Here is a 24,241-nt window from a genome sequence, read left to right as displayed (position 1 = left end):
GGCACTTTGGGTGCTGCCCAGTTGCATGCTACGTGAGCATAAAAACGTAGAGTGAGGCTTTGTATATCCAGATGTCGCTGCACCTATATCATCAGGGGATCCCTGGCCTTAAAGTCCAGCAAAATGTATTTATAAATGTGATTAGTTATAAAAATAGCTACAAATAAGTCACAAATCCACATTTAATGTCTCCTTTAACTGCAGCCAGAGGTATATTTTAGGTCGGGTGTCTGGGGAGGGTGGCAGTTCCCTGTAACTATAATGCCCTTTTTCTTATGACTGTTCTATGCCGACAGTTATTTTGTAACATCTGTGCTAACAATCTTTTTAGGCCATTACTGCCACAATTAGTGTTCTCTCCTTCTTTCATTTGCATTAGTTCAGCTGGTTGTGAAAAATAAAACATAGTGGAAAAAAACCATGGCTTATTTTGAGTTTGATGTATGGTTCGGTCATGATAATTTAAATTCCATTTGTGCTAAAGAAAAAGTGCTACAAAAATATTTGTATCTATTACAACTTAATCCACCCAAGCTTTTTAAAGTTAAGTAAAAAATGGAGAGCCAAATAGCTGCTGTCTAACTGATATTCATTCAAAGTCGCACTTTTTTGAAATAGCACTTGAATGCAGTTACAAAATATATGAACATAATCCCAAAGTTTGGTGCAAATGATCACAACTGTAACTGTAATATTTCTTGCCTTACTCAGTCCTTTGAAATAAAATAAATACATAATAATAATAATAATAATAAGAATAATAATAATAATAAAGCATGGTTGAGGACATAAACTCTATTTAAGCAAGCCTGAAAACTGGATACCTCACCTACTTGCCCCCTGTTGTGACAACAAAGTATCACTTTAGGTCAGATACATTTTTTGGCCTAGGCTAACTAGCCAGGGTCATATACTGGATGTAAAATGAATCAACTTGGTAAATTAACAATATGTTTTCTTAATTTAAAACATACTTTTCTGCATTAGTATGCAAATCTTTGAAGCAATAATTTAAATGAATAGCACTTAATAACTGCATAGTTGACTGGAATCCGGGCTGCTATCGGTGGGGTATAGACAATATAGCAGTTTGGCCAAGCTTCTGGAGGGGCCCTTGGACCCTGAGAGCCCCACACTAGTGTTCTCCCTCACATTGAATATATGCATTGTTTTCAAGGTAACGGACTTGGTGCTCCCAGAATACAATTATTGAGTGAAAGATGGCAAATTATACTAGTATTCTCTCCAGTCTAGATTACCTTATGGTGTCTAGGAGCTCTTAAATATGGATACATTCCAGCCATATCCATACCATATCCCGATTTATTATGCCCATGGCCTCTTCAGATGTCCTTGTGCATTGCCCATAATCTACTTTTATATTTCTATATTTTTCTTCATTTCATTTAGTTTCTATTTTTCTTTCTTTCTTTCTTTCTTTCTTTCTCTTTCTTTCTTTCTTTCTTTCTTGTCTAAGGGCCTACAGATGCGTTCTGTAGCATTTGTGCCTAAGAATAAATAAGATGTATAATAATTTTTACAAACAATGTATTTAGGCCAGATCTGTCCCGTCAGTCTGCCGACGCCAGCTAGGTACACAATAAGAGCATAGTGTGTTGCTGCATGTACTTCAATGGCCTGCCCTAAAGTGCCAGGGATGATTTTAATCCCCAGTGATGACGTATCATTAAAAAAATTACACCAAGATATTAATATTGACAACTTATTTTTATGCAGATAAACCTCTATAATAAACAGTAAAAGACATCAGGCTATTTAACGCAGTGTTAAAACATCAGCCATGACCACACATAGTGATGACAGGTAGATCCTCTTTCATTCATGTCAAAATGCCTTCAATTATCTAGTGGTTTTTTTCAATTGATACACTCTGTTCAAAGTTGTAACTAAGTGATTGTTTTTCTTGTTATAAAAAAGTTATATAAATGTCTATTACAAGTATGTTATATGTTAGATTATAGTTATTGGTACATTTAGATGTTTACTTTTTTAAGAGTATGGTTGATAAGCAGAACGGTCCCCCAGCAGTAGTAGGAGAGGCTAAAACAGTGAGAGACATGCATGGGAATCTCATATGGCCCCTGAATCTAAGACAAGACCAAGGACTGACTAAGGTCTGAGTCTATATGTCAGTAAAAGTGAGCAGACTAGATAGGCCAAATGGTTCTAAGATATATGTATCTATGCACTGACTTATCCTGGCCTAGGCCAACTAGGCCTTGGGCAGCCGGTCCAGGGGAAGCAGTCCCCTCTCTGCTGCTCCTCAAAGCGCACCTTGACATTGAGCGTCAGGAATAGGGTGCGATATCCCATAACCCTGTAGTAAAGATGGCTGGTTATTTTGCCCCCATGGAGAGTGTGAAAAAATTTAATTATTAGGCCAACCCTAATAATTTTGCAATTTTGGAAGCAGCTTCCACTCCTATTTATATTCTGTTTCTGTATATTCTGCATTGGTTTTTATTTTTATTTTTTTTATTATATTTAGAGCAATTAGTTGATATATATTTATCAGATATAGAATTAACTAGAATACATGGGGGGGGTGAAATTTTAACTAAATTTAAACACCCACAATAAAATGTACGTGTGTGTGTGTCACTGACACTGGTGTCCTTGTATGCATTGTATTTGCCTGCCTATGACAATGATTACTATGAAATATTGCGCACACACACACTGGTTTAGCCACCGCATTAATTTTTAGCTTACATGGTCACCTTAAAGTGGCAGATGCTATCCATAAATACATACAGTACAAGTAGCATTGTCCAGGACCCCAAGGCATACTCAATGTAAGAACATGGGCCCAAAATAAGCGTCAATATATATGCGCACTGAAAAAGCCACATTGTTCCTTTGTTAGAGCCAAATCACCTACGATGCTGTACATTTAATTTATGCTTAAAATATATATCGAGAAAACTTCCAATTTTTTAAGCAGCCTTGTTTGTTACGTGAAGCCAAGCTCTGCCAAGCGAAACTCTCCACACCCTCCTTTCCTTTGTGTTTAATTTCATCTGACAGTGTATATGTTCTGTTTCCTGGCGCTTTATAAATAAATGCTAATCATAATAACTCAGTATGTTATTATGTACATTTCGGGACTATGGCCTATCACATCTGCTACGTTTCCAAGTCTTCCAATGTTATATTTTTCCCATCTCTCATTTGCATCAGCATTAATTTATCATAAGACTAGCATAGAGCATTATGGGTATCATGGCAGTGCAGTTTTGGGTCTCAAGTCTAACTTTGGTTGTTTTCCTTCGTTCATTATTTCATCTTTTTAAGATTTTTTTTTCTTAATCAGTTCAGTCAACCAGAGAATGAAAGGACAATATCTGTCAATGGGTTTCCAGGATACCTAATGACAGATAAATAAAAATCTTCAACAAAAACTAATATATTATTCTTGGAAAGAAAGCCTCTGGGCAACCCCCCCCCATTCCTCCTTTACCTGGAGGCCATGTCCATCGAGAAGCGGAGGAAGAAAGAAGACACCAGGAGCAGCAGATGCAGAAAGAATAACTAGAAGATGCAACAGAAGAGAAGGAGAAGGTAGGGAGACATTCAGAGAAAGCATGAATGAGAGTGTTTTACTTTGTTTTCTTGGAGGTCCCTACTCGTTTTCAGAGATTTGTACAAATTGACAAGAACTGCCAAATTTCAGTCAAACTGAAATTCATACGAATCCGTATGCACACGTCTATTCATTATGTTATTGTAAGTTTGCGAGCAGGGCCCTCTTTATCTAATCTATCAGTTTGTTTTAGTCTGTCAATTCCAGTTGTGTAATACCCATTGAATGTGTGTATTGTGAGAAGTGTTGTGTAAATTGTTGGAGCGCTATAAGTAAAGGTAGTATTTTTTGAACTATACAGTGGTGTGACTTGTAAATCCAGTGAAGGTAGTGGCAGACACTTCAGGGAGGAGAAAGGCGTGGCAAGACATTCTGGACGTCCCTCCCGAGTAACATCTCTATTAACATTCCGAATTAAGGTTTCCAATTTTGTTATTGTCCAATCAGTTGTAGCTAATACGTTATTTGCCTGATGGCATTTCTAAATAACCAGAGGATACACATTTAACTTTGAATGTGTCCTGTTTTTTTCTTTGTTTTTTTTTTTTTTAATTGAGCTGAAATGGCCATGAAGTACTCTCACAATCTTAAATCCAAAAAGATTTAATGTATCATGAATTATATGGCATTGGTACAGATGACTGGATACGCGTTACCTTGTAAGAAAGTTATATATACATATGCATTGAAAAAAAAAATCAAATAGAAATTTGACTAAAAAATATGTAACAGAGGAGCACAGTGATAATATATCAATATATAATTATAGATTTATTAGAAATCAAAACTGATATGACACTTGCAACCACTGTTAGTGTATCCAGGGGCGGGCTGGGCCGGGGGGCAGGGGGGCAATTGCCCCCCAGGCCTCCCGAAATCTAATCTAAACGGCCGCTGGGTGCTGATGCCGCCGGCCGGCGCTACTTTAATACTTTTTTTTAAAATTTAATATGGCAAGCCGGATCGGCTATTAAATGGAAAAAAAAAATAGTATTAAAGCAGCGCCGGCGGCATCAGCACCCAGCGGCCGTATGCGATGGCTGCCAAGTGATGGGAGCAGCGCGAGGGGGGAAAGCTCCGCCCCCTCGCACTCACCTTTCACCCCTCACGCTGCTCCCATCACAATGCGGCCATCAGATTGTTGGAAATCGAATCTAAACGGCCGCTGGGTGCTGATGCTGCCGGCCGGAGCTACTTTAATACTTTATTTATTTATTTTTAATATGGCAAGCCGATCCGGCATATTAAATAAATAAAAAAAAGGATTAAAGTAGCTCCGGCCGGTGGCATCAGCACCCAGCGGCCGTTTAGATAAGTTTTCCAGCAGTCTGACGGCCGCATAGTGATGGGAGCAGCGTGAGGGGTGAAAGGTGAGTGCGAGGGGGCGGAGCCACTTCACTTGACTTGCCCCCCAGGCCTTAGGCTGCCAGCCCTCCCCTGAGTGTATCCCTGTTTTAAATATGCCTTTGGTACATTATCTTGCTCATCTCTGTTATATGGGATTAAAGTGCAGCTTCTTTGTGAAAAGGTTGATCTTGGATAATGTAAATGTGATGCTCCCACAAGTGATTTAGCATAGTGTGCCAAACCCATTCATTTAGCTGTATTTAGCCATGTGCTGTAAAAACACAGGGGATTTAAATGCCTTCTATGTTTAGATATGTAGATAGGAACTAATCACACTCAATTCCTTCTCCCTCCCCCTCCTGCAGCATCTTCAGAAATCAAGAGTTGTCCAGTGACTTTATTTTTCTTCTTCTGGATAGGAGAAGGTCCAGACATCACATCCCAGACCCAGAAATGACACCTTTACAATACAACGTCACATATTCTCTTACCTAAAAATCTAAAGCTTTTCTGCCAATGAGATATATTGCAGTCCTCATGTCCACAATGACATCTGGTGTCTCTTAGTACACATGACACCATACTCGGAGACTCCTTTACCCATTAATTATATGTATTTACTGTAGTGACACCATGCTGGATTGTAAATGTCAACCCCAGTCAAAAAGAAATGTTATGTTATTTGTTTGCCCCACTTTAAACCTTTGAGTGACATAGAAGCATGACATTGTAACCTATTAGCTACTCAAAGGGGTTAATCAGGGGAAATGTATTTTTTCTGCATCTTTTTTTGTACCAAGCACAACTGAATAAGATGTACAATGCCCAATGAAGCTGGTGCCGGGTGTAACGTTGGCACGTTTGCTAGTGGGGGGTCCCTTGGCTTTTTGAAGCGATCCAGGCTCATATTGCAGTCACGTGACACCGTGTGAGTGTGCCTGGCACTGCTTTGATCACTGCCCACCTCAAACTCTCATGCTTCGGCTATATGAGTACCCCATTTGGGTAACCCTTTCGTTACCAGAAAAGCTAGAAGTTAATTTATTTACTCTAAAACTAGGTGGTTTTCTTTAGAAAAGAACGGGTTAGTGGTATCTAGTACTGTAAACCGGTTAGCTACCAGGGACTAGTGCAATATCACAATTTACCTGAGAAGAACTAAGGCATTTTGCATTCGGTGTATATGGGCTAAAGCTACATCATGTTATCTTAATTAAGAGCACTTCAGGGGATGGTGGGATCCACCACCGGAGTTTTACTGGCAGATAAGTATGTACTCAAAACTATTGTAACAGCCATTGATTATTTACTGTGCGCTGAGTACAATGTTAGCACACATCATACAATTAGAAGGTAAATGATGTGTGTGTGATATACTGCTAACTAGACTGTAAGCTTTTGTGAACAATACCCACCTCTTTTATCTTCCTTTATTATTCCTAGCCGTCTGAACATATTGCCAACAGTGTGTAAACGGTGTAATACAGTTACACATTTGCATCCATTTAATGAATACATACACTACCGTTCAAACGTTAGGAGTCTTTTAGTTCTGTTCATGGAAAACAAGGGACATTCTAGCTGTGTAACATAATTGCAAAAGGATTTTCTAATGATCAATTAGCCTTTTTAATTTAAACTTGGATTAGCCAACACAAGGTGCCATCACTCACAGGATAAAGGGTCCCTGTATGACTATGAAGATATTCTATTAAAAAACAGCTATTTCCATCTACAATAGTAATTTATTATTATTACAATGTCTACTGTATTTCTGATATTTTCTTTTCTTTCGAAAACAAGGACATGTCTAAGTGACGCCAAACTACTAATATATATATATATATACACACACATATATATTTATATATATATATATATATATATATATATGTTTACATGTATATATTTAGATATATATATACATTTATATATAGATTTAAGATATATACAATTATTATATATTATACATGCATAGTGATGTATATTTTACACGTAATATTTTTAATGTGTCTCTGAAAAGCTCTGATCGTTGTACAATACATCGCTAGACTGTGCCATACCCTCATACAGAAGCTCTGCCAGCTGCAGTGTGCAATGCTCATACACTCCAAGAAAGAATGCCCATAGCACTTACTTTAAAAAATGATCTCTTGAAGGAAAGCTGACATATCGACGGCTTACATGTTTATCCAACACCGTGATTACAGTGGGAGATTAAAGCGTGTGTCATACATGAAGTTCTCGTCGGCTAATTTGTCTGATCTATAGGGGATTTTTCGCTCCGAGTGTCCGGTTTCGTGCTGGGTCAGCCGAGTTAATATGGCAGTTCTAATTTATGTATGGGAGGCATCAGGGGACAGACAGGAGAAGACATTGGACAAGGAGCCCCAGAGGCTCGATAAACTGAGCCCTCTGCCCGGTACTGTGCACACTATCGACTCTCCACTCGGGATTTACTCTAAGCATATGATAACAGGACAAACAAATACCACACGCATGAATATTCTGGAATCAGATATCAATTAATTAATCTATGTATGTATATATATATACATACATAGATTAATTAATTAATATCTGATTCCAGAATATTCATGGAATATATATATATATATATATATATATATATATATATATATATATATATATATATATATATATAAAACAATGAAAACAGAGCAACTTCATTTTTTAAAATATATTTTTAATGCCATGTCTATATATTTAAAGCAGATTAATACATTCATAAATCAGAATTAGTAAAGGTATTTCACACGACGTTGCTGTGGGTGGCCTTTGCTCTTTACTAACATTTTGCAAGCAATCATGCTATATATACCGATATATTTATATATATATATATAAATCGATTTATTTAGTTGACTAACTAGTAAATAAATGATACATTTTAAATGTCTATATATATATCAATAAATATTTAAAAATAAGTTATTTGTATGACTTCATGTGATTATTTGTTACATTTTATACTATGCATTAATTTATATCGCGCTTATGATTATTGTATGGAGAGGCCACACGTGGTACACCGGTATGCTCTCTTTATGCCCCACTCTCCACCACTACAATGGCCACCCCACCCAACACACTCCAACTTACCTTATGTGCTGCTGGATATTTCTGGAATGGCTTATCAGATGCATTTTAGGAGAAAAAATGGTCAAGTGAAAAGATCTATGTGTGATGGGGGGTTGATGCTCTAAATCAGGAGACCAATGATTTTTCTTTGAGAAGTGGGTGCTTTGTGGTCTGTGGAATTCTCTCCTGGGTGTTTCCACCCCCTCCCACTCTATCCCATGCTCCAACTTCTGACCTTCTCTTTTCGGAGTTTATTCTTCCATATTGGTTTAAAATTTAGAAAAGACTATGAAAAATATAAAATGTATAAAACACAACACCTTGGTTTTACGTAGTTACAAAATAGTTACAAAATGAAAAATCAGCACAAATATCACAGATATAAAATATATTTTAAAAAATGTATAAAGTTACAAGTAATAAAAGATAAAATAATCCAGTCTTTAAGTAAAATAATAAGAAATGGATGATCAAGTATGCTTTACATTATTTTATTACCATGCATGGTGGATGGTGGGTTTCTTGTACCTTTATGGTGTAATCTCCTTTGTGAATGAAGATTTTGTCTGTCCAGGATATATCTCTCCAGTTTAATCAACCAGTCTTTCAAGGATGTGTATTGAGACATAGACACTTTTGTGTATTCACACTTATTCGGGGGGGTTGTTGGGTTGCTTCTTTTATCATCTTTCTTTTTTTAATAGACTTGTTACAAAGAGGTAAACACACTTCAGATAATATAGTGAAGGATTTCTTTTAACCAGAGAAGGACCGTGTTTGTTTTGTCATTACATTTTCACTACCAACTTTGCCCCTTCCCAACCCGACATAAAGCGCTAAGAAAACACCCAATATTTATTATTTGGTTAAGAAAAATACCAGATCTTCCTCTTTCTTTGTGAGTCCCTGGAGCACTATACCAATTACTATTCTATTTATTGTAAATAATTACTGTTTCTGTAGAATTACTGCTATTAAGTGCAAAATAAAATACTCAATTTATGCTGAAAACAACACCTATAAACGAATACACTGGAAGTAGAGGAATAAGGTAATACCCGCATATTCACTATAATATATATATATATATATATATATATATATATATATATATATAATATTATTACACATATACATATATAAGTGTGTGCGTGTATATGTATAATATATATATATATATGTATATATATTATACATATAATATATATATATGTATAATATATTTGTATTATATATATATATCTTATATCTTACATAGGCCTTACTGCATAATAGGACGTGTTATTTCAAATGCTGTGTGATATATAGAATAGAAAGTGTGTGATAACAAAGAAAATGATATAAGATTTTAGCACTCACCAGGAATAACGTTTGATGAGAAAATCGATTTAAGAAAATGGGACTGGAATCCTGCAGACCCCATTATAGTAAAAATCGCCTTATTTCTTGGCAACTTTAGTAGCCATGTAAAAAAAAAAGTTTCAGAAGTGCTCCTTGGGATAGGCAATGGATTCAGCTTCATTATGCTCCTCAACATCTAATTCCTGGAAGGAACAGGACATTGAAACAGATTAGAAACTCAATCTTCTTTTTCTGCACACTCCGGTTTTATATCTCACTCTACTTTAGTACATGAGCTGTAGGAAGCGCAATGAGTCTTTGGATAAAAAGATCCAGTCTGCTCCAATTTGTATCTCCCCATGGGTTCCTTCTTTCACTTGGAGGTTAAGCACCTTTTTATTCTGCCTCCCTTTTTCATCCTGGATAGGATTTGCTGCCAAAAGTACAGTAAAAAACACCCTTGAGTGCTCCCAATACACAAATCTGTCTGTGCCCTGCCTCCTCACCCCTAACACTGCAAGGCACAGGAGACTCCAGGCTCACTCTAGCTGTAAGGAGCCACAGGACGCACCAAAGTCTTAAAAAGTTAATATGCAAACGGCCATCATAAAGCAGTAAACCTGATCTGGGATCAGATTTTACTACCGCACAAAACCGTGAAACTTTTGAGAGGGGAACAATAGCTCTGTGTGTGGATTACTGAACTCCGGTGGAAACATCCCGCATACCCACGCGTGGGTGTGTAAAAGTACATGGTTTGTAAACCAAGATCTTACTAATCTTCTCTATTTAAAACATTTCTCTTTTACTATCGAATATCTATAATCTTGTGTCCGGTAGCCAATTTATGTCATTTTATTTGAATTTAAATTTTATGTACAAAAATCATGTTTAATTTCGATTTTTAAATTACCCAGAACATATGCAAGTATGTATCGAACTTTTTTTACCCAGTAAAATAATATCGTTTATTGCGAATTTTATTAAAACAAGTTACTTAAGTAATTATTTTTAGTATTTTTTGCTGGAAATTATTTAAAGTAGCCTATAGATATATGATTTACATTTGCACATGGTAAATATATCAGGATAAGGATTTCAACATATTTTTCAATCAAAAGAGTCTATCTTTTCCCAAAGAGATACATTTATTGTTGAAGCGGCATCATTGTCATTTTTTTTTGCCAAATAATTTTAAAACAATACATTAGAATTCAATTTACAATCCGATGTTTCGGTTATATATCCAGAATATTGAAACCAACAAATAAATAATTACAATTGTAAATGCAATGGAAACTCCAGCGGGTAGATGAGCTGTGTGCAATAAACTTGGGGGGTCCTCTGGGGGAATTTACTTGAAAAACCCCATGTTTTAAATGTTTTACATTTTAAATTTGTAATTTTTAAATTGTTTTACTATACGAATATGTAAACTGCTCTCCAGCAAATAAAGCAAGATTTTTTTGTCTGAAAATGAATAATTGTAGAAATGAAATTGTACAATTATAAATTGGGTTGTTTTGTGAAAACAAGGTACTATTCTAAATTAAAGTCACAAATGTGTTCTTGTGATCATAAATACAGTGTTGCATTTTCTTATATACATTCTGCTTTGCTTCGAAACGAAAAAAAGGGAATCTCAATTCGTTTTAATGGCATGCTTTATGGTGAAGCCTAATGTGTATTAACACTGTAAAGCTATGACTAAGAACTTTTATAAAATTAATTTGACATTTCAATATATACATCCTTTCAGTCCATTTTTTTAAAACAATGCTAAACATAAAAAAAAATAACAAGCTTATAGTAACAATAAAATGTCATATCCAGTCAAACATGTGTCCATATACATATATATTTATCAATGTCCCGGTATCTGTTGGTAATACTTGGAAAATATTACTTCTTAAATTCCTTTGGAAACAAAAGATTTTTTGAGTCAATCTTCCCTTCTCTCCTTTTCTCGTGCAGTGCCCAGGTATTTTTCCATTATTATATTGTCTTTGTCTTACAAGAAGCGAGTTTCCATTTAGTAAATATGTGTATGCATTCTTACATATATTATTATATGTATTTATCACACGGGTCTGTCCACAGCATACTGGCATGCACTAAGGTTGGATCCTGGGTTCTGAACACTGGCATATCCGAAACTAGAGTGCTGCTTGGCTTTGAGTCTAAGGCTTGCCAGGCTGGAGTTACATGTGTCCCGATAGACATATGGAGGTGTTGGAGGGGCATAAGGGCAGGCTGGCGTTGGCACAGCTGAATTCAGAGAGGGATTGCTCAAGTTGTTGAGGTTATTCAAGCTATTGAGACCAGAGCCTGGCACTCCTGTGACCGCAGAGGGTACCATGCTGGAGGACATGCTCATGGAGGAGATGGAGTTGGGAGAGGAGAACATGCTCTGTGAGGACAAGGGGTTAACATTCATGGAGTTGAAGAAGGGAAAGCTCTTTGTGGAGAGAGAGGCTGAGGTCAAGCCCTTGGCTGCCCAGTTGTTGTAGGAGTAGCCGGGGTACATGTCGTCATATGGCTGCATAAGTCCATTGAACTGAGGTCCAAAGCCGTTTTTGCACAGCTCTGCTTGCTGGTTCCTTTCCCTTTTCCTCCATTTGGCTCTGCGGTTCTTGAACCACACCTGGAATAGAAGGACACACTTCACATCAGCCAAGCTGTACCCGACAAGAAACACCAGAAAGACATTGTCTGCCATGCACTCCAACTCTCACAACCTAAAGCCAGCAACTGTCTAAGCGTGGTATATATATATATATATATATATATATATAATTAACTGCTGATTAAAATAAAATTATATATATATATATTATTCCTCGATAGGATCTCCAAGTTTAGCATTTCTTCCAACATGTCTACATCGCCAAATCCTCATCACCCCTAATGATCGTCTCTCTTAATATTATAATTCTCCTATTGATATTTATATATTATAAATATATAATATATTTATTCTACAGAATAAGGAGACAAAATGACAAAGCATAATAAAAGTGTAGGGGGTGAATTTAAATAAGTGGACAAGACATCTTCATTTTCTATATATATTTTTTTTTAAAAGGCTTCTTAATCATTACAAATAGATAATTAGAGGTTTTATTTTCTAAAGTATTGTGGATTCGGCCCACCTAGGTACAAAATATATATTTTCAGAATATGGGAATAAATGTTTATCAGGCATGAAACCTCAGGAGATCCTCCCTTGTGCTAATCTGCAGTGGCTGAAAGAAACTTCTGACCCAATTTAAACTCTCTGTTTCCTTGGCAAGACTTGTCTTTTAACCACGTGCTAAGTAAGATCCCTAGATCTTCCTTCCAGACAATGAAGAAGAAAAAAAAGTGAATCAATCTGCTTACATCTCCAATCCACATCTTGGTGTCTGAATTGTCAGTCACCCCCCCTGCAGGGAAAAGTTTGTGTATTGGAGCTGTCCCCAAGTCTCCCTTGTTTACACAAATCATGTTGTACATTACAGATCGCTGTTAACTGTATCATTAATCCCTCACACTCAATTGACAAGAAGCACATTAGGAACCCCTAAAATTCCCATAATGTTGCTAATTTGAGCTGCACACATATCTTGAACCAGTCCTGATAAAATGCCTGATTTGGGTCCACTAATGAAAGGCTTTTATGTTATGTGCTGTAGTGACTGAGTTATACTTCTCCATTCTAACTACTACTACTACTACTACTACACACACACACACACACACACACACATACACATATATATATATTATCAGTGTGAGCTTCTAATTACCACACACTCATTTGCAAAATATTTGGTACAAGTAAATGTATGTCTATGCACAAAAATAGTGGTGGACTCCAATTGCTCAAATCTCCATTGAAAAAGGAACATAAGGTCACTCAGTGTGTGCTGTTCCCTGTCTAGTAATTTTACAACTCTCTCTTTGCTGTGTTAATATTTGTGAACAGAACTCGCCCCTGAGACAAATTACCCCAGCAGCAAATCTAAGAGGCTTACAAACTGTGTTCAAGGCTGTTTCATGGATGGTCTTAAGTTTTAGATCCCCCCCATAAATCTTATCTTTCTTTTTTCGCAGGGCAAAGATTATGTGCACCCAAACCGAGTTTGGTCAGCATAATTTAGAATCAGTCTAGCTTTACTTGAATATCATTTACCAGACACATATTGATACCCCCCCTTTCTTCTTTGAACATGTGTACAATTACAAATATCAGCTTTAAGCAGTAAAATGCAGATATCTCATATGGTGAAAACAATCCCACAGAGTTTCCCTAGAGACAAATTATAGCCATTGTACATGCCGAAATACTGCATCATTTTCATCTTAATTCCACTTGTCCCACAGATGTTTAAAACACAAACCATTTGCACAGCAGCTAGACTATATAAAACGGGATTATTTCAGTACGCACACAGGAACTCAGACTTTTAACACGGTTTCATTTTTATTTTTCCTGCATGTGTCTTTGCAATAATATTTCTACATGAATTATTATTATTACTACACACTTATTATTTAAAAAAAAAAATACCACCCGCAATGAAAGACTCAAAGTAAATTAAATCTCCACGCAACTGCAGGGATCGTAACAGAACATATTTATATACTATTTTTTTAAATTTAAAAAATAATAATACAAAATTTAAAAAATATACCAAAAGAAAAAACATATTAATATATATTATTTATTTGTTCCAACTTTCTCACCTGCAAAGGTGATAAAATAGTTAATACCTGTGCTAATTTATTTATACATTCATTCATTTTTCGTTGATCTTGAACCGTATAATCCAGGTTTGCAAACATCGTGGTAGTACTTACTCTGACTCTGGCCTCCGTGAGGTTGGTCCACACAGCAATCTCCTCTCTGGTGGACATGTCTGGGTAGCGGTTCCTCTGAAAGGTGGCCTCCAGCTCCTGCAGCTGCTGGCTAGTAAAATGGGTTCTCTGCCTGCGCTGACGCTTCTTCTTGGAAGGATCATCCGCATTGCCGTCTTCATTTTTGCTTGAATGGCTTTTGTCCTTATCTGTAGAATTGTTTTAAAAAATAAATATATTTATATTTATTTAAGCCTTGTGAAAACATCTTAAAAAACCCATAATGAAACAAATTCGATTTTTTTGTAGAAAAAGGTCTAAAAACCCAAAATGAACTAAACCACAACACATATTAATTCAACATAAAATTAAAACATGGATTTCCTTAAATTACAGAATTTTCTGATCCAGTTTTACAAATACATCCAGACATTCATAACCCCAACTCCTTGTGGGTGTAATATAAACCGCTTTATAAATTGCGTTCTTCTGCTTTCATTTAGCCGCTCACTCCGTGATGTGTTTATTGCGGCTAACTAATCCTTTCTAATTTATTCCACTTAATTATCAGCAGTCTTGTTTTATTTATTTAGTTTCTTACAGAGTAGACTCCTTTTATTCCAATGCCTATGAGTCAGATCTAAGGATATAAATAGGTGACTCATTATATAGGACAAATTGCACTCATTAAAGTTATTTATTAAATTGTATCACGCCGTAATTTCATCTTCAAAAACTGGACTCGAAGAAACGAATTGTAAAAAAAGGGCGGATTCTCATAGAAAGAATGTTTAATTTTTTTAATAACCTGTTTTATTTTATTTTAGCCTAGAGAAGAAAATAAATGTAAGAAATAGACTACAGGCAATCATATCCTGCCTAGTAAAAAAATCTTCTATTTTCACGTGTACTACGCCAGGTGCAATCATACAGGAGATTAGTCGGAGACTAATTATTGGTAATATGTATTGCACAAGCAAAATATACAATTCCTTGCTATTGCAGAAATAAAATTCCTGGCTCAGTAGAAATTAACACTAAATAATTGAACAATAAAAATGTATAAATATAATTAGGTTAATTACATTTTTAAAAAAAACAATTTATGCACAATATTTTTGGCCAAAGCATAAAATATTTTGCTCACATTTTTTAAATGCATTTATTACATAACATGATATAGAGTTGTAGTAAAGGTTACCTACACATATTGACAGGGAAAAGAATAGATTGACAGTAAAAGACAACTGTCTCGGTGACAGCAATTGTTGGATTTGGAGGTTATGGGCAGGCTCTTACCTGTGGCTTCTGGGCTGGAGGTATCTGAGATGGTATGAACCTCCAGTCTTTGCTTACACTCCACAGAGCGTTGCCCCAAGGAAGATGCCATGGATACAAGAGCCACAGCCTGGTGATGGTGATGATGGTGGTGGTGGTGATGGGAAGGAACCGTAGCCAATTTACTTCCAGTCAAATGATCCAAATGTAATGGGTCTTTCATATAGTTCATCGATGATATGTGATCAGCAGAGAGAGTTTCCAAAAAATATATATATCCAAGTAAGTTGTAAAAAGCGCTCGAATTACAGGGGAAAAAATGAGAGAGAGGCGGAATAAACTCTACTGCTGGCAACGAAATTCAATTCCTCTGTGTGTCCAACTGGTGGCACCAAATAGATCGATATTAAAGTGAGCTGGGCGAAATAGTTTCAGCAAGTCACTCGTTAAGTGCAGGCTTAAGGAGCCTTATATTTAAGTCCTGCTGAGTCCAGTGCAGTCATTAGATTGCTATGACTTGCTTTTCCTTCTCTCTCTCTCTCTCTCTCTCTCTCTCTCTTTCTCTCTCTCTGCTGCAGGATGTTATCAAGAATGATGCAGAATGATCCCTCTAGTGAGCTAGCGGGTAATGCATGATGTAGATGGGGGAAGGCATCAGGGGGTGGCTGTGAAGTGTCAGTGGCTACTTGCCTCTGCCACAGGTTCCAAGGATAGACAGGATTTAGTGAGTAGTAGATGCTGGTCCCATTCACTAACTCCTGCACAAGTGACAATGGAGATTCAGCTTAAGGCTCATGCTCTTCCCTGTTTGACTAACATCTTAAAACCAGAGATTTGTGCTATCCTGCTGGCTGACGTCACGCTGCAGAACGCCTCCTTCTTCCTACACACCCAGCCAATGCGCGGACCAGCCAATGACCTTCCTTCCTCACTTGCAGCTCCATGAGGTAAGACAAGGGGGCGGGGTCACTGTAATTATACCTCCCAATCAGAAAGCTGAAGGGGCCGTCTCATTGCATGACTTCTTTATGCAGTATTATCAAGATCATACTCTGATCCAACAGGAGACTCAAGAGGTTTATGGCCATAGCACTCCGAATTAACGGTGGAGGGATGAGTTTCAAGTAATTGCCGATATACAGGCGAATATTAGATAGTGATATTACCTTATTAATTTTTTTTAAAATAATATTAAAGATTATTAAATGCATTTTAATTCTAACCCATGCTTAATTGTAAGTCAGGTTTAGGTTCTCAAAATATATATAATACACCTAAACACCATATAAAAAACTTTATATACTTATATGCCTGCGTGTGTAGCTAAAATGATTAAATATTTGAAAAATGATATGATTATTATTATTTGTTGATTTATTTTAGTTAGATTCATAACTTTACGTTTTACTAGGTTAAATTAAATTAGAATGCACTGGCATTAATACATACAATCTTTTCTTTATGTTTATGAGTGTGGTAATGTTAATGTCTTATAAACACAGACATTAAACAGGTAAAAATAAAACAATCTAAAGTAGAAAAAAAATATTTTCAGCACTGGGTTTTGGTATCTGACCTTATTCACGTTAAGTTTGTATATTTATACAGACATGTCAAGACAGGGAAACGATTCTAAGTTTTTATATTTTGTGACAATTTTATGCTTTTCCCCTTTTTTACGCAGTTCATTTTTAAAATTCTATATTCTATGTATGTACACACAGAACAAGATGACATAGGTTTATGCCATTCTCAGGCGACATACGTATACATATTATATATATATATATTTATTATTTGCACTGAAAGGGATGTTTGTTATTCATTGTCATCAACATTTAATATAATGTTAAAAAATAACTATATAGCAAATACACCATTTTAATAATTCGATGACACAATATCTATCCAAACAGTAGTGTGCATTGTAACATCAACTGCCATTAAATAAATATCTAGATTTATTCTCTATATATCTTTATACATTATCTATATCTATCTATCTATCTATCTATCTATCTATCTATCTATCTATCTATCTATCTATCTGTTCTTGATCCATTTATAAATGTATCTCTCTAGCCCTCCTGCTTAAGGAAGATTCTTACATCCAGAGATCGCGAAATAAAATCACCTTAAATTAATTTGGATTCAGTTCATTATCTGCTGCTTACAGAAGGCGTTGTTATCCTTGAGATTTGGCACTGAATCTTTTTCTCAGACCCCACAGCGTTTGGATGAAACAATACATTTGTAGTGCTTTTTTAATCTGATAAGACTCTAATTTGCTTAAGTCTTTTCAATAAGGGGTTTTAGACTGGCCCTAGCCATTTTCTTGTCTTCACTCTAATTCCCATCAGATCATAAAGTATATGGCAGAAGGTAAATATTTCCACTTTTCCTCCCCAGCAGTCGGTGACCTATAACTGCGTCAATATAAATCAGGATCAATGTTAAAACTACTTGCTTATTAACTATAGATTGTCCTGTGACAGAAGGAAATGGTGATTTTCTGTAGTGGACTAAAATTAAGGATATTAATTGGGTCACCTCAAAGAAAACTTAAGTGGCTAGAAGAGGCTACTAATGCATACCATGTACCAGTATTGCATCGGATGGATGATCTGAGTACACTCACAGTGTGAACCACTAATGGTTGGAGTACACCGACAGTGCCTTAGCATGATGTGAGTTGTAGAAGAAGAGGGCAAAAGCAGCCCTGTCCGGATTAGCGGATCCTAGATTCCTGTCGATTAGCTCTTCAGGGTTTACAGATAAAACACAAGGTTTGTTATGAGTGGGTGATGCTATAATGTCACGAAAACAGAAGTGCCGCACTCCCAATCTGTACTGCATTAGGAGCGGCTAATCGGATAAAGATGCCCTGAGAACAGATATACAACCGAACCCAACGAACACTACGGGTAAAACAAGTGTGCAATTACCCCTACAATTAACACATTTTTTTAGGCGCTATCAAGTAAATTAGTTAAATATGTAATTCTTTCTCCTTTTTCTCTCCTCCTCCTCCTCTCTCTCTCCTTTCTTTCTCTCTCTCTCTCTCTGTCCCCCTCACACACACACACTTTCACCCCATTCTAGACACACAGATAACAAGCAATATTGATACAGATGATATATTCCATTGCTTGTACTAAGGAATGGTGTTTGCCACAAATGTATCCGCTAATATGTAAAATAAAGCACGCTGCCTTTCAACCCGTATGGGTTCTGGCATGTTACAAGCCTGATCACTGCTTTGACTCTGCAACATTTTTCATCTATGAGATTATTGAGGGCTGTTTGCTGAAGGTAAAGCACATCTATTGTCACCTAATGGCACAGCTAACCTTTCAACTGGCAAACTATTGGAAGCCAGCTGATCTTCTACAGTCTCATTTAGGGAAGACACATTAAGTATTTTAATAGACAAGATAAATTAATATAATATCATTTATTACTAACAAATATAATAAAATGGAAAAATATGGAAAAACAATATTGATTAATTTGTAGAGATTGTTGCTTCCAGGGATAGCCAGTATAATATTAATGCATACATTGAATTTATTTTTTTTTGTTTCAAATTGAATATTCTTTTCGCTGGTTTAATTATATATTAGGTAATGAAAATGTTATTATTTACTCGCACCCAGAATATATTTGTACATTCTGGGTGCAAGTAAATAATAACAAAATAATAAAATTACGATCGAAATAAAAGAAGACTCGGCTGTCCGCATTTCCTGCGAAAAGTCGCATTCCACAGAGAAAAAATTGCATACTGAAGTGGACAAAACGGACTTCATTGTATCAACGAAATAATCAGCCATTATTATTATTAGATTTCTGCTAAAGGTTATAGACATCATTTTATGAGCTATGTTTGACCAATATTCATACATAATTTACAAAATTGATCTAAATTTTATTTGACCGACCTATCTATCTAAATCTTAATTGTTTATTTGTACACCCATCAATTCATCCATGACAGCAATACAGATATTTAACATTAATTGCTACATTTTTAATTTTATGTGTTTTTCCGAAAAATTAAGAACTATTATTGTTATTATTATTATTATTATTTTCAGGGATCACGAACACCACTTCCCCTTCATCTAGAAGTAACTTTTTAGGAACAAAATTAGAACAAATTCTAATCAAATGTATTTTATATATCATTTTATCCACACCATTGACATCACCGTGAAAATAATGGTACATAAAAGCGACACATCTCACTCATCCCTATACGGACTAAACCCCAAGTAAACGAATAAAGTGATGTAATTAATAATGTACCCTCCTGCCAGTTCAGATCAGGATACACAGATCTACACAGTGTGTGGCCTTGTGCACAGATAGATGTAAACGGTGCTCTCTATTCTGCATGGAATCCCACAAAGTAAATACAGGTGCAGTGCTTGGGCTCTCAGCCATTTCACTTACTGCTCTGTATAATTGAATATTTGTTATGGGGTTAGGGTGATACATTTAAATAAACCAGTATAGTGACAAAATGTATGCATGATAATATACTTTATAATTTAAATCGGGCCTTCGCCTCCAAACCTGGTTTGTCTTCACCTTTCATGATTATCATAAGGTGACTTTTGATATAGCAGAAATTTCAGGTATATTAAGGGGGAATATTTTGCTGCCATCAGTTACAGTAGCGCTGGAAGAAAGCATTTTGTGGGTATTATTGCATCACCTGATATTTATTACAATGATATTGCCATAACAGATGCATTTGATTGAAACTAGGACTCTTTTATACGTTGTTTTTGTCTTCTTTCTGCCTTTCACATAGCTTATGTTACTGGCTGTTGCGCTAGATCGAGGGCCATTAATTACTATTCAGTCAATATTAGGCAAAAGACAATGCTTTTTACATAGGATTAAGCAGACATCTGATTGTTCCATTAGTATATTCCTGCTCACGAAAAAAACGCTTTGCATCTACATTTTCTCGTCCCCCGAGTCATTTCAGCAACTCCTGCATATATTATGAAGAAGGGGGAAAATCACCCAGGAAAACATAGCTTGTGGCTTTGTTTCCAATATATGTATATCTCTATCTATCTATCTATCTATCTATCTATCTATCTATCTATCTATCTTTACATTCACACACAAATATATATATATATATAACCAAATTCATTTGCTAAATATTTGGCACAAGTAAACATTTGCCGATAAACACACACACAAAAATAAATTATTGCTAAACAGAGTTGGGAGAAAACCAAGAGGAAATTAATATTTTGCAAGTGTGTACTGGCTATAAGCCCGAATATTAATTTAGTACAATTTTGTACCTAAGATAAACGGTATAGTGTGTAAAAACATGTATTTGACAGCACCTACATATGAATGTATGATTTTGTATTTTTTTAATTTAATTTATATTTTCTCTGTAAATATGCACATTAGGATTTTGATTTATAGTCAGACTTGAAGTAATTTTTTTTCCATAAGTAATAAACTTGGAATATTGTTGTGATAAACTGGTAACAAACAGTATTCCACATGAAATTAAATGTTCAGACAGGTAAAATTAAATATTCAAAATAATTACCTTTCCTAATAATGGAATTAAGCAGCAAATTGGACTTCAAAAGAAATAAATTACTTATTCAAATTATTAATTTGGTAAAATAATTCAGTGTAATATACTGAATGTCATTTTAACTCTTTGCATTATTGATTATAGTGGTTCTGACAACTTGCTTTGCCTAATAACAGCAAAATGAACATTTTATTAATCTTGGATGTTTAAAACATCACATAATCTACTTTTTATGATTTTTCCATAACATGAATATAAAGCGCATGAACTATTTTTATACACCGGATTTTCAGTTCTCAATCATTAACAACTCATAATTGGCGTCACTTTCAAGAATTAAGCATTACAATGACATGTTAGATGGTGGCATTTCATATCTAAGAATATTTGGTCGGAAAAAAAGAATCCCTGCCAGGAAAAATATATGTGTTGATATTAAAACCTAACCTTCCTATTTTATTTTTTTCGGAATAACAGATTTACACCACTAGTAATTTTTTGTAAATTATCCATTATTTCTTTCCTCTTTTGTTCAACCTTTAATTTGGTGATATAATCACGCAGGAAAGGTTAAAGCAATTTCATTACATTATATCCGCAATATAGGGGCTTAGAAAATGAGAAGATCCCATTGTACAGCGCTGCGGCTTATGATAGCGCTATATAAATGAAATAATAATCATACAAATAATAATGTTTTAAGCAATTATATGAGCTTAATTGTGCCTTGAATTTTAACAGACAATCTAAACGCAGACATATTTTAGTAGCTGCAAATAATAGCAGGCTATAAAAACTGTATACAAATGTAAAAGGAATCTAAGTTATAGTTATAGAATTAACCATTAGAGTTATTGTTAACTATTTCTGTACCATATGTATATGCAATTTTTATCTTCTTCTGAATATTTAAATCACCTTTAAGGTTAATTCACCTTACTACAAGGAGTCAGTCAATATTTCGTTTTCTTTGGGTATTCATTTTCCTTAAATGCTATTATATATCTTACTATCTTACAGGAGTCTAAGGCTGGGGAGGAATAGGACCCTTTATTTAGTTAAATAGTAACTCAATGTATCCAGTGCACCCCAGAAATGATGAGATACTCTTAAGGATTTTTGAGTACACTATTTTGGCAAACGTCCACATCCTGCGCAAAAATAAAACAATAGCAGTCTGGGGATATTTTGATACATTTATAAATAGTGAGTTTGCAAAAATAAAATCTACAAAGTATAATAGTGAAATTTAAGTGAGTTGAGAACCATTGCAACCAAATCAATGTCTGATTAGCAGGATCATGACATTAGTTGCTATCGTGACAAGACCAGGTTTAAAATTTGCACCAGAATAATTTAGAATTCAACACACAAGAGGCCTATTTTGGTTCAATTACTTGTATCAGTAACATATGTATAAAGGTTAATCTGGCTCCGAAGCTATAAAAATGGTGCAATCACCATAGCAACCAATGTAAAGTTTTTGCTGATTACATTAGCACCAGAATAGATCTTTATACATAAGCCCCAAAGGTGGTTCAGTATGGAACAGGCAACAGAGGGCGCTCCAGGACCAGGTCTTAAGGCTTTGCTCATCTCACTTAAATTGTCTGGAACAGCATATTTTGTTTAATATCTATTTTGCGTTCACTCCTATTCACTTAGTTGACTCATTGCACATATTCTCCAGCTTCAATACTTCTGCCAAATCAAGACTATACCACTCAATAAATATAATATCCCACACAGATACAATTGCAATGTTTCATTCAATGTCTCTGCAATTTACCAATGTATCGCCACTCATTTTAGCAGTAAGGAGTTGGCAATTCTGGTAATAGTTCATAAGATATCTATCTATCTATCTATCTATCTATCTATCTGCTTTTAAAATTTCTCTAATTTCCATACTTAAATTTAATCAAAGACCTAATTAGTTTTTATTTTTGTGTATGAAAGACAGGTACACGTGTATTAATTAAATATTATTTGAATTTGAAATGCAATTTATCTTAATAAAATTTGTAAAATATTCATTTAAAAAATATATCTTATTAAATAAAATAAAATCATGCTCGGGTGAAGACCGTCCAGGAAGACACGCTGTGATTTACAGAAACAGTTTTTGGTTCACCCATGAGTCCTGGTCCCAGGAGACAAGCCTCTAATATCAATATAATGAGGAAAATAGGCTTACCTAATTGAACACAGGAGGCTGTCACCAGCTTGCGACAATTAGTCTCCATGTTGATGTGAAGTCCAGTTATCTGTAATGACCTTAGAAATAAGAACAGTTGGTTAGATTTCTAAAGTACCTCCTTTAACACCAACAAATACTCAAACACTCAATCTCCGCAGGGTCTCATATACAATAGTAAACACTGTAATATAATGAAACAATTATTATTAAAATGGTGGGTCTGTATGATACACACAAATAAATCAGCAGCCTATAGTGAGACGATTATTTTTACTATCAAAACAGGAATAAACGTTATATTAGGTGAATAAATAAAGTGATTGTAAGAAGTAATAAATATATATATATATAATATTAATATATATATATTATATATATATAAATGTATATATAATTATCAGCTACTGATTTTTTGTAATTTTAGGGACAGCTATTTTTTTCAGTACTTATTGAGTAATTTGTTAAATTAGATTTTTATTTTTAAATTAGAGGTTTCGCATTCTTGAAATATTGGCCTAAAAGACAGGCTGAAGCTGTCTTTTATTGATTAATTTGGGCAAGGGAACAAAAAGTATTAACAAAATTACAAAAATCTTCGTTAAATCAAGCGGTGTAAATAAATAATATACAGCCACATGGCTTGTGTATTATAGTCTCATTAGAATTAAGTCATTCATTGTGCAAATTAGTGAAATGCAGTGTAAAGAGTAAGCCAACCAATAGATGGTAAGCTCCCAAGATCAGGGCCCTCTGTATCAGTATGTTTTAACGTGCGTTAATGTTATTCTCAATTGTGTTTGTTAAAAGCTACTGTAACAGCTTTACAGAATGTGCTGGTGCTGTATAAGTAAATGTAATATAACCATTTGTGTGATGTGTGATGGTTAATATGCCAACATCCTTCAGGCAAAAGCCAGCATTGTTTACTATTTTCTATTTTTTATTCTGA

The 24,241-nt window shown here is 35.1% G+C and overlaps 1 protein-coding gene across 2 annotated transcripts; it reads right to left on the bottom strand.

The window, feature by feature from the left end:
- Window positions 1-11,474: 11,474 nt before the first annotated feature.
- On the bottom strand, window positions 11,475-23,338 carry LOC149289332 (pituitary homeobox 2). 2 transcript variants are annotated; one of them, XM_089490698.1, is made up of 3 exons: window positions 23,290-23,338; window positions 14,237-14,442; window positions 11,475-12,038 (listed from the first exon to the last, which is right to left on the bottom strand). In XM_089490698.1, exons 1-3 carry the CDS (start codon window positions 23,336-23,338, stop codon window positions 11,475-11,477), a joined length of 819 nt encoding a protein of 272 aa, XP_089346824.1. The 2 variants fall into 2 exon arrangements, with proteins under 2 accessions (XP_089346824.1, XP_089346823.1); XM_089490697.1 differs by lacking the exon at window positions 23,290-23,338 and adding an exon at window positions 15,533-15,743.
- Window positions 23,339-24,241: the final 903 nt, after the last annotated feature.

This window comes from Sceloporus occidentalis, unplaced genomic scaffold, assembly GCF_023333645.1.
Source record: "Sceloporus occidentalis isolate IW3139 unplaced genomic scaffold, rSceOcc1.0.p SCAF_46, whole genome shotgun sequence".
Taxonomy (NCBI): domain Eukaryota; kingdom Metazoa; phylum Chordata; class Lepidosauria; order Squamata; family Phrynosomatidae; genus Sceloporus; species Sceloporus occidentalis.
Note: the sequence above shows the minus strand (reverse complement) of the source record. Positions and strands in the feature narration are given on the sequence as shown.

What these genes read in the sequence shown, in the direction of transcription:
- LOC149289332 (XM_089490697.1), bottom strand. Translation starts at nt 15,743, where the DNA reads ATGAACTATATGAAAGACCCATTACATTTGGATCATTTGACTGGAAGT. An exon ending in CTCCAGCCCAGAAGCCACAG is followed by an intron (nt 14,443 to 15,532) that starts GTAAGAGCCTGC and finishes ACAATTCTACAG; the next exon opens with ATAAGGACAAAAGCCATTCA. An exon ending in TCACGGAGGCCAGAGTCAGA is followed by an intron (nt 12,039 to 14,236) that starts GTAAGTACTACC and finishes CTTCTATTCCAG; the next exon opens with GTGTGGTTCAAGAACCGCAG.